This window comes from Ceratosolen solmsi, unplaced genomic scaffold, assembly GCF_000503995.2.
Source record: "Ceratosolen solmsi marchali unplaced genomic scaffold, CerSol_1.0 scaffold30, whole genome shotgun sequence".
Taxonomy (NCBI): domain Eukaryota; kingdom Metazoa; phylum Arthropoda; class Insecta; order Hymenoptera; family Agaonidae; genus Ceratosolen; species Ceratosolen solmsi.
In genome coordinates this window covers 796,032-806,753 of record NW_011948421.1, presented here as the reverse complement: position 1 = coordinate 806,753, position 10,722 = coordinate 796,032, and the positions used below count along the sequence as shown (strand labels likewise).

Sequence of the window (10,722 nt, the reverse complement as noted above, 5' to 3'; positions counted from 1 at the left end):
CCCCCCCCCCCCCCCCCCGTTCCCACCTCCGCCACCGCCACCACCATCAATAATATTCCCAATAAACAATTAGGCAAAGTTATAATTGTCGTAAACAATATCATGTACACAATACTTGAACGATGTATTATAGTTGTTTGAGTAAAACGTAAGTTGCTAAGGACTTTGGTGAGGATATGCTTCAGTTTAATAAAATAATGATTTTGAATAGGCATTACTTAATAAATTAGGCAATGCTTACTTACGAAATTTCATTTGCACACTATTTATAAGAGCTTTAATCGTATAAACTAGTATTTAAGCAAGATGTACGTTTATCTTTTCATTAACATTTTTCTGCTATAGACTTATAATATAAGGTAAAAGAGCGCTCCATTAGCCAGTTTTTTTAATCTTGCATTATATCGAAATCGTAGGAGGGAAATTTAACGAACACAAGTAGCAGTTACTACAAGGGAAAGAACTTCACTAAAACGTATTTTTACGTTACTATCAAGACACCAAAATAGCCTGACTGCTCCATCAAAAACATTTCTGTAGCAGTTATTTACGCGTTGATTAACCGGTCGACAAATTTAGCGGGATTTGGAGCAAAAGAAAAATGATATTGTTCTAGAGCTTTCTACTCGTTAAAAGCGATCACGTCGTGTTTATATATAATCTTATTGTTCGGATTGTATTCACCGGTAAAAATATTTAATCGACGTATTTTATAATAATTTGCGCTCAAAGTGTAAAGCGAGTCGAACGTAATAGAGTTTAAATGTCGGCAGATGCGTGTAAACTTGACGCGGTTTCACGCCTTACTGATTACTAACCAGGAAAAGAAGCAAGGGAGTTCGCGAAGAAAGTAGAAACAGAAGAAGGAAAAAAGATACACAGTTCGCAGACAAGCGGATTTGAAAGGCGAAAATCGTCCGTTACTTTATTTATGGAAAAATCAACAATACGCGATTATTTATCAAAGTACTTTCACAATTACATCGATTAGGCGTCTAATTTATCTAATGGCTTGCATTATTAAATTTGACAATTAAATTTCTAGTTATTCATAAACGCCCAATTACGTTAATGTTTATCAAATTACAAACAATTACTCGATCGATCGATCGATCATTATAATTTATAATATTTATTTATTTTTTGTTTTTTTTTTTTTTCACCTCCTTACAAGCAACAAGCATTTCACCACCTTTCCTATAATCCTACAAAAATTTCAACCAATTTGTATTTATAGATTATAGTCGGCAATTATTGCATTAAAAATATATATCGTGCAATGAGCCCGTTAACATTGCATAATTGAGTAGAATTAACGACGAGTCATCTACAAGCTATTGTATAATAATTTAAATCATAGTAGCGGACGAGAAATGTCGGTATATTACTAAAATAATGTCGTCGCGTGTGCAGGGATAGATAGGGACTTTCACCGTGTCATTTAAAAATACGATTATCACACTCTATTTGAAAATTCAAATTATCGAACGTATTAACATTTTCAAATCAATATTGTAGAGCGCGAATTGCACACGAGGTGTATCGATAATTCATTATTTTGCAAATAAATTTACCCTTTTCGCGATAACTAATGGGTACCCTAATGGACGCCCAAGCTAATAGTAAAGAATTAAAATTTCGCCTATTCGCGTGTTGAGGCGTGTTGCGCATGTCAGCAAGCAAAAACGAAAGCGCGTCATCGTTTTATTATCCACACTTTGAAGCGCGTCCTCGTTGGCTCCCACGTTAAAATGTGCGGCGTTGCGCGCAATTCTTTTTCCCATTTATATCTCTGTGCGCAGCCTCCGTCAAACGCAACTCGAGCATCTAAGATTTCTTTAAACGGTTAACGACTTTTACCGTCTAACCAACTTTTAACATAATTCGTTATACTAATCATACAATTTTTTTATGCTGCGCTTGACTCTTCTACGAAAAATAAATTTAACCCCACGTTGCTCAATTGCTTTATATGTATATAGAAAAGAAGGAAGAGCGTTGATCAATTGAAATGGAAATATATGTCTTGGGCTCGATCATTTATCTAGATAACATTGATTTTAGTCGTTCACTTAGGCGCACAATACGCCTGCTTCTCTCTTCTCCGACTTTCCATTAACACTCCTCTACATTATATCATCGAGACATTCGAAACCCGGAACATCTCTAGCTTGATAATTTATAAATAACGAAACTTAATGTAAATCAGAGATTTGCCAACTGGCAACTCGTTTTCACAACAACAATTTGAAGAATTTTCTTTCCCATGCGCTCACCCACATTACAAAACACAATATAACAAAATGTAATCGATCGCCCAACGACACTCGTAACTCTCCACCATAAGCCAATAAATGTACGCGAAAATCCCATCGATAATACCAATCAATAATGAATTAATAATGATCCGTTAAGATCTAAGAGCTACGTAATAGTCGTTTGGCACCACCATAGCTCATGTTCATTTTCTTCATCCGTTACATTTTCTTTCTCTCTTCCTTTCTCTCAACTCTTATGAAAATGAGACGTTCCGCGAATGGAAGTATGAAACTGACATAAGAGTAATTGTAAAAGGAAAAATGTCTGGACGGCGCAAACACTCGTGGCTGGTTGTATTTTCAAATATACACGCTCGCGAGGCATCGGAGGAGCATGTAAACGCGTATCCGCGTTCGTCCCATAGTATCATTAGCGCTAAATAACGCAGCATCTTCGGTAAAACCGTGGACTATGCTCCATCCTCAGCAGCGATAGGTCATATAGCGCGTTCGTTTATCACGGGGGTGGTGACGATGGTGGTGAAAGGGTGTCGGTAATAGGGTATGCGCGGGCGTGTGCGTGTGCGTTGCATGCCAAGTGGCTCAGGCAGGCGGACACGGCGATAGGGAAATGTCGCGGCGAGAGACGCGAAACTCTAATCAGCAGCCCGGCGAGCCTCGTCAATATAACGAACGGCCATCGTTAATTCGTAAGACGGCTCGCGTCAGCGGCACAGCCTCGGCCCAACAATCAGAGGGAGACGAAGCGGTCGACGACGTCGCTGCGCGCGCGCTCAATTCCAATTTTAGTCCTTGGCTCGAGCGCCGCTCGCCCCGTGCGCCTCGTAACGGCCGGCGAGGCCCTCCCCGTCGCTCAGGCGCTCCAGCATCCGAGGCTCAATTTCCAGCCGCGTGATCTCATGTCGGCCTCGTAATCTCTCGATCGCCCACGGCTGCCGATCGCGGGAGCGCGCGCATTCAATTTAACGGGCCGGCGCGCCGAGGCCTCCTCCTTTCGTCCGCGTATGGGAGTCGTCCAGCACCCGGCCGGTAACAACTCACGGACGGAGCGGAGAGTCGGTCTCCGCTACCCGTGGAGACCCATCGTTGCACGCGGCGATATCCCCGCCTCGGTATTTACCCAGCCGGATTTAACGGAGCTTTCGCCTTTGGCCAATCGCCGGTGACCCCCTGCCCCGCCGCGCTATTCTGCTAATACGGAAATTGTCCCGGAAGTAGGAATTCGGGCCGAACAAGTTAAGCCATCGAGCATCCGCGATAGTTCTGTTGCTTCGTTGCGCAAGTTTTTAACCTTGAGACGGTCAAACGGGCATATTTTTAGTCCTATCGGACATGGCGCGGGTACATGCCGTTTCCCTTCTCCCATTTAATGCTATGAATTTTACACGCACACGCGCATTTATTTATTCATAATAATATTCAGAATAAAATTAAAATTCATTCAACATCGGTATGATGGATTATTCGATTAGACCACTTTACTCGCAACTTTACTCAATCACGCTACACTAACTACAATTCCAACTCTTTCTTACATTGAATTAAAGACTTGAATTATACGGCTTTTAATATATATATATATATATATATATATATATATATATATTTAATAATTTATGAATAGCGCGCCAATAGACATTTATAGTATAATAAATAATTGTTGCAAGAATATAAAACAAATTAATTCCAAATACAAATTAACTCCCCTCTAACAAATCATTTATTATTAATCTGTCTAAGCTGATATTGACCTGTTTTGTAACTTTGCACGCTAATTGTCTTGCTTTTTTTTTTTTGTTTTTTTTTTGTTTTTGTTTTGTTTAGTACGGTGGAATTTGTTAGGGCGAATAGTAAATTGAATAACTTCTCTACGTTAAATGAATAAATTTCAACAATAATTGACAGCGACAATTAAATTACGATGACCCTTTTTTCTGTTTTTATTTATATTTCTGAGGCGGGCTCAACAAAAGTATACAATTAACCATTGCCGCTATTAAAAACAAAATTCTTTATCTGGAAAAAGAGAAAATTAACTGTATAGTAAACATAGTTTTTACGCGTTTTCATATGTACATTAGTCACTAGATTACAACTATATCGTTGAAACGTAAGAATTTTCAACGACTTCAATGCATAAATGCGTAGCCTATTTTCTCGTCCCTATTTATATTGTGATTTATTACACACCACTGGTAATAGTCACCCGATTATCATTAAATTTCAACAATTTAGTCAAACATATACTTTTATTTGTGTAATGCGATTCAGTAAATATTTATTTGGCAATGTATGTAAATAAATTTATAGGAAAAATTAGGAGTAATAAATTCGCATATAATGTTGCTTAATTATTAAAATACTATCTAATTCATAATCTCCATGTTCCCCAAATTACACGTCTAATAATTTTTCAATTGACTATTATTGATTAAAGAAAAAAACTTAACTTAATCAGACGAAATATAATGAATTTATACAGGCTATCGTACATATTTACCATCGAAATTTTCTTTGCTTTAATAGAGAAATAAAAAATAAAAAAAAAGAAAGAAAGAAAAAAAAATTCAAGCAATCTATGAAAAATATTTAGTAGAATAACTTAATCTTCTGTTAAAGTTAGGAAGAAAAGAGATAAGAATTAAGAGATCCAAGGGGTCAAGTAACACTAATATAGTTAAATTTATGATACTATCTTAAAGAAATAAATAAATTGAATTGTGCATGTTTATTCCTAAATTTGTCGACTCCTGTTTGTACCATAAATCAACTCTTTACATAATTGTAAATTAATATATTACCTTAAAAATACAAAGAGAACATTGTTGACGAATGATAATGTTACAAAATAACTGAAAAATCTTTGAAAAAAAAATTCTTAAAATTAATATCTCTTAACTGAATATATATAATTTTATAATTACAGTACTCATTGAAATATGTAAATACTAAATATTACTTAAACTACACTGGATATCATTAAATTCACGATATCATGAGTTAATTTATAAAATGTAAGAGACAATTAATTGTCATTTGTACTTTACCTTTTTTTTTCTTTTAACAAATCATCTCGTTAAAACGACAAAATTCTGATTAAAAAAAAAAAAAAAAAAAAAACTACCACACAAAGCACTATTTGCGTAACTGATAAAACGTAATCGACACATGACGTGCTTGAATAACATAAAATTATAAAATTGAAATTACGAAATTTACATATGATATATCAATATTGATTTTACATATGTTTGAACATATTACTTAACCATATTTTACCATAGACTTAACAAACGTCGTTTTTGAAAAAAGAATTTTGATGCTTTTCATTTTAATATTAGATTTTGGTAATCAATGGAAGAAATTGATCGATCATATCTAACGTTGGAAGATAAACTTCATTTTCTATTAAATTTGATAAAAGTTTTGATAACATTTTTCGGCTTTGTTATGTTACACTCTATGAATTTTGAATATAAATTTATAAATTTATAAAAAAAAAAAAAGAAAAAAAAAAAAAAAAAAAAAAAAAAAAAAAAAAGAATCAATGAAAAGATTCTTAAAGGATATTTTTTATAATTATTTAGCACCATAAATTTTGGAAAGCATTAATTTATTTTATTTTTTTTTTTTTTTAAATTTGGAAAGCATTAATTTATTTTATATTTTTTTATAATTTGGAAAGTATTAATTTATCTTAAAAAAAATAAAAATGAAATTCAACCGAAACTTCATCGTTTCATTTCTTATGAAACGTTTACATTAATGAGTTAAAAATAAAAATAATTATTTATCAAATTAGCTTACACATTATTACAAAATTTTCAACAATTACGGCCTAAGGATTTTCATAATTTCTATTTTTGAATGGTCTTTGAAAATTTATAAAGCTATTTCGAAAGATCGAGGCCCAATTAAAAGAATTAATTGTTCATCGATATATTATTCTCAGAAAATAAAATAGACTATAATAGAAATATAAATGGAAGTCATATTTTGATGATCATATGCAAATATAAATGAGCCTACCTTCGTTCCAAAGACATCATCGCACTCAGTGCAGTACAGATTCTCATCAACCTCATGGATCAACATGTGGGACTTTAAGCTGGCTAGACGTGCAAATTTTCGACCACATTCAGGACACTTTGGCTCCCCCATATTATGCGTAGCCATGTGCAAGGTAAAATTAATCTAAAAAGAACGCACATTTATAGAAAATGTAAAAATTGAAAAGCAATGGCAATTATTAGGTAGACGTAAATATGAAATGATGGAAGTATACATTTTGTATGCATTACGTTTGGGAAGTTTGCTGCTTAAATAATGTATTTTCAAAACGAAAAATAACTGAAACTTTTCATCAACTAATTTTCCTAATACTGCTACACGAGTAAATAAATATATTACATTCTCGACTTTTTTTTTTTATACTAAACTATGGATTGGAAAAATTTCTAATGTTAATTATTAATCCATAACAAAAACAAAAAAAAAAATAATAATAAAAAACAGTATGTTTATATTTTACAATTTATTTTTTTTTATAATCCTATTATACCGATTATTAATGTGATTGTAATTGGAAAAATTAGCATAGTTATACAAAATATGCATAATAGTGATAAATGACATAATATAATACATTTCTAATAACTTTCTATACTAAATAATGGTAAATACAAATAACAATCTCTCTTACAATTATAATGTAATTTTTTAAATAGCAATATATTAATTAATTTAGTAATTAAATGTAACATAATTATAATGCACATTGATTCCAACTTATTTAACCAGTAGATTTTGCTAGCGATAGGTACAACAATTTAATCAACGAGTACAATATATATTCAATGAGTTTTCAAAAAATGAGATTATAAAAAATTATTATCAACGGTTGATTCGTTGAACAGAAACATCTACAATAATTATCCAGCATAAAGATCAAACAAATAAAAGTAAACTGAAAATATTAGCCCCTTTAATGTAAAATAAAATTAAAATATAATCAATATATTATTATTATTATTATTCATTGACATACAGACAAATAGCGATAAACAATAACAGGATGAGTTGGCATAACTCATTGGCTATTACGTGAAAATTAATTATTATGGTCGTAATTACTCACTGGTATATTGAACGATGCAGGACATTTTGGACAATTATGGGGTTTATCTTGAGTATGTTCGTGTACATGTTTTTGTAATGAATATTGTTTTTTGAATTCTTGGCCACAAATGTCACATTTAAAGCGAAATTGCTAGAAAGTCATTTAATATCATTATATGTATTATAAGGATATAATTATAAAAGATACTTTAAACTAATAGTCGTTGAGATTACCTCCCCATTAGAAGTTTTATTCTTTTTTATTCTTCCAAGACTCTTTCGAGAATGTTTTTTTGGAGGAGTATTTTTCTTAAAAGTTGCAGAAACATCTTTCGAGGCCGAATTTATTTCTGATTTCTTTGCAGTCTGCTTCTCATCTGTATCCACATTTACTTCTTCTATTGTATTTTGGATGTTTGTAACATTATTTTGTACATTTATATCCACTGAATTACCTAATAATTCTAATTGACAATCTTTATTATTCACTTGATCATCTTCAGAATTAGCATTGATTATCTCAATAGATGTTAGATTAGTTTGTTGATAAACATTTGGTACGATATTACTTAATTTAACCTGAAAAATGGTAACAATGTAGTTAACTATTTAGAACAAACAATGAAAAAACAAAATTTGTGTTTAAACAGACTTACTTGATTCAATAAATTATCATTGTTTTGATTGTTTTTCAACAATTGTATTGGATTGTCCAAGTTGTTTTGCACAACCGTTACTGGAGTTGTCATAAGTTCTAGGCTTCCATCGCTTCCTTCTGTTTAAGATTAAAAAAAAAAAAGTAAAAAAAACAATGAAAGACCAATATATATATATATATATATATGTATAATTAACTACGGTCCATATACACTTTTATTGCAAGATGCATAAATTATAAATTATATATGAATTATAATAAATACTTACGGCGTACAGCTAATAATGTGTTGCAGTCATCGGTGAGCATAAAATGCATAAAAATAGATGGTTCCATCATGGATAGATCCCAGACTTATTTATGTTGTTGAAGGTATAAATACTGACATATAAGGAAAAGAGGATAAAAAAAATGGTTAAAGGTTTAATACACGCATTAATCAACTTTTTTTCAATGTTTCAATTCACACAACACTATAATACAATTTTCTTGGATAAAAATTAATTTTCTATCGTATACGATGATACGTACAGACATACAGGCGTTTTAATAAAAAAAAAAAAACAAAACAAAAAAAAAAATTAGTATGAAATTAACCTCATTTAGCGAGAAAAAATTGGGTCACTTGTAAAGAAAAGCAATTAAAAACAATGAAGTAATGGATATGAGGTCACTCACCTGCATTTTAAATGCATTCAGCACGTTACTACTATGGTATCGAAGCACGCAAGAACATCTCAGCTACTTCCAAATAAGGAATTATTTGACGATATATGGCCAAGGCAAAAGAACAACAATAAAAATGGCGGATTGTTGGCTCAGTAGGAAACGTAGGTCACTGGTATATTAGGAATAGATATTACTCGCCCAGTAAAATCAAATACATTTTTATCCGATACGGATAAATGAAATCTTCTATTACGGCGTACAACGCGTGTTAACATTAACGCGCGAGTGTGCGTGTTGATACGACCTTCTAGGGAAAACAAAATAGGGCGTAGGCAGATTTTGTCGAGCCAACAATCTCCAGCGAAGTTTTAAAAAGAAGAGAAAAAGAAAAAAAAAGTGAAGAAATATGGATTACTCTCATAAATGAGAAGATGATCGTTAAGATAATCGGTGCTCACTGGTCGGTCAATCCCTGGGATAATAAATGTGAGTATAAGCCATTTGTAGTTAGGGCATTGATAATAAAAAATAAAATAATAATAATAAATAAATAAATAACGAAATTGGTTGATGAGTGGATAGATAAGTAAACGAGGAAGGGTAGTAGGAAAAGAAGTATCGTTGACTCGCCTTTCAAACGACTCATCCTCATCCTTTCCCGTTACTTTTATCTTTAAAGAGCTACTACATAGAGGCTACAAGCACGTTAAATGCTATAGTTTGGGCATTGGTAAAGAGAGAGAGAGAGAGAGAGAGAGAGAGAGAGAGAGAGATATTTGTGGGTGGTAATCAGGCTAAAGGTGGCCGTGGTCGTTTAAGAGTAAAGTGTGCGAGTGAGTAGCCCGAAAATAAGTCGAGCTCGAGGGCCGTTTGTCTGTCTCGCCTCGACTTGTTTCGCTTAAGGTATGCGCGTTCGTAGTATCAGACGTGTTGGCCAAGTGAGAAAAATTCATTTAAAGCCGGACCAGCGTTGCCTTAACGTAACGCGCTCATTATGATGACGATAACGATGATAATGATGACGATGATGTCGAGGAGTAGGAGGAGTAAGACGGATAAGGAGGAGGAGAGCCGGGTTGCCGCCGGCTCCATTTGAATTACGACTCGGCGGCAGCAGCGGCGGCGGCGGCCCACGACGGCACCGCACGGGTACTACACAGCCGCTCGCCCCAGCTAAACAAAACACCTACGCGCGTAAACAATTGACGTCGCTGGCGTCGCCGGCCATGTGTGGGTGCGAGTACGAGTGCGCGCGCGCACGACCCTCATCTCGCAGTTCGCACACAGGCGGATTCGAAGGAAGGCAGGCAGGCGGACAAGCGCGCTCTCTCCTCCCTCTCCTTCTCGCTCACTCCATCTCCATCTTCGTCTCCCGCCCAGTGCGCATCAGCCGCCATGTTCGCTGCTGCGCTCGTCGAGCATCGGCAGCGGCAACAGCGACAGTAGCCGTCGCGCGGCGTAGGCGCGCCCCGAAAGTTCGTGGAAACGAGGTGAGGAGGAGCAACGGTGCTGGGAGCGGCGCCAGGGTTGTACTCTTGGCTTCGAGCGAGTTGTTCGCGTGAGTGCGCGGGGCCGGAGGACGCCTAGGTGGACACATGGGCAGAGCCGTCGTTGGACGGCGGCCGGCGCCTCGGGGGCCGCGATGATCGCCCGGGAGGCCAAGCACAGCTCCTCCGAAGGCAAGAAGAGCCTGGAGTGAGTCGGAGCCGCGCCGTTCTTCGCGTATAATCAATCCCGTGGACGCGCGAGCGTCTGTCCGTTTACCTGCTCGCCTGTCTGTGATATGAGAGTAGCGACGCCATTTTGCCTCGTCGAGGAGTAAATCGCGCGGAGGACGAGTGGAGAGGATAAATAAGGGCTGCGGTGAGCACAAGCGGACTCGCCTCGCCCTGGAGGAGAATAACCTGGTGGCGCGGCTCCGCGGAGCTAGGAGGTAGCTCTCCTCCGCTCTCGCCTGTTTACTTCTTCAAACTCATTCGCTTTCTCTCTCTCCCTCTC

The 10,722-nt window shown here is 35.6% G+C and overlaps 1 protein-coding gene across 1 annotated transcript in view; it reads right to left on the bottom strand.

Moving 5' to 3' along the window:
• LOC105361623 (zinc finger protein 236-like) overlaps positions 1–8,146 on the bottom strand; it is a 24,368-nt gene extending 16,222 nt beyond the window's left edge. Inside the window, exons 1-4 of the mRNA XM_011498875.1 lie at positions 8,054–8,146; positions 7,632–7,976; positions 7,417–7,548; positions 6,309–6,473 (exon numbers count right to left, since the gene is read on the bottom strand). Coding sequence (XP_011497177.1) covers positions 6,309–6,473; positions 7,417–7,548; positions 7,632–7,976; positions 8,054–8,146 — 735 coding nt within the window. The remainder of the gene's footprint in view (positions 1–6,308; positions 6,474–7,416; positions 7,549–7,631; positions 7,977–8,053) is intronic.
• Between the last annotated feature and the right edge of the window lie 2,576 nt (positions 8,147–10,722).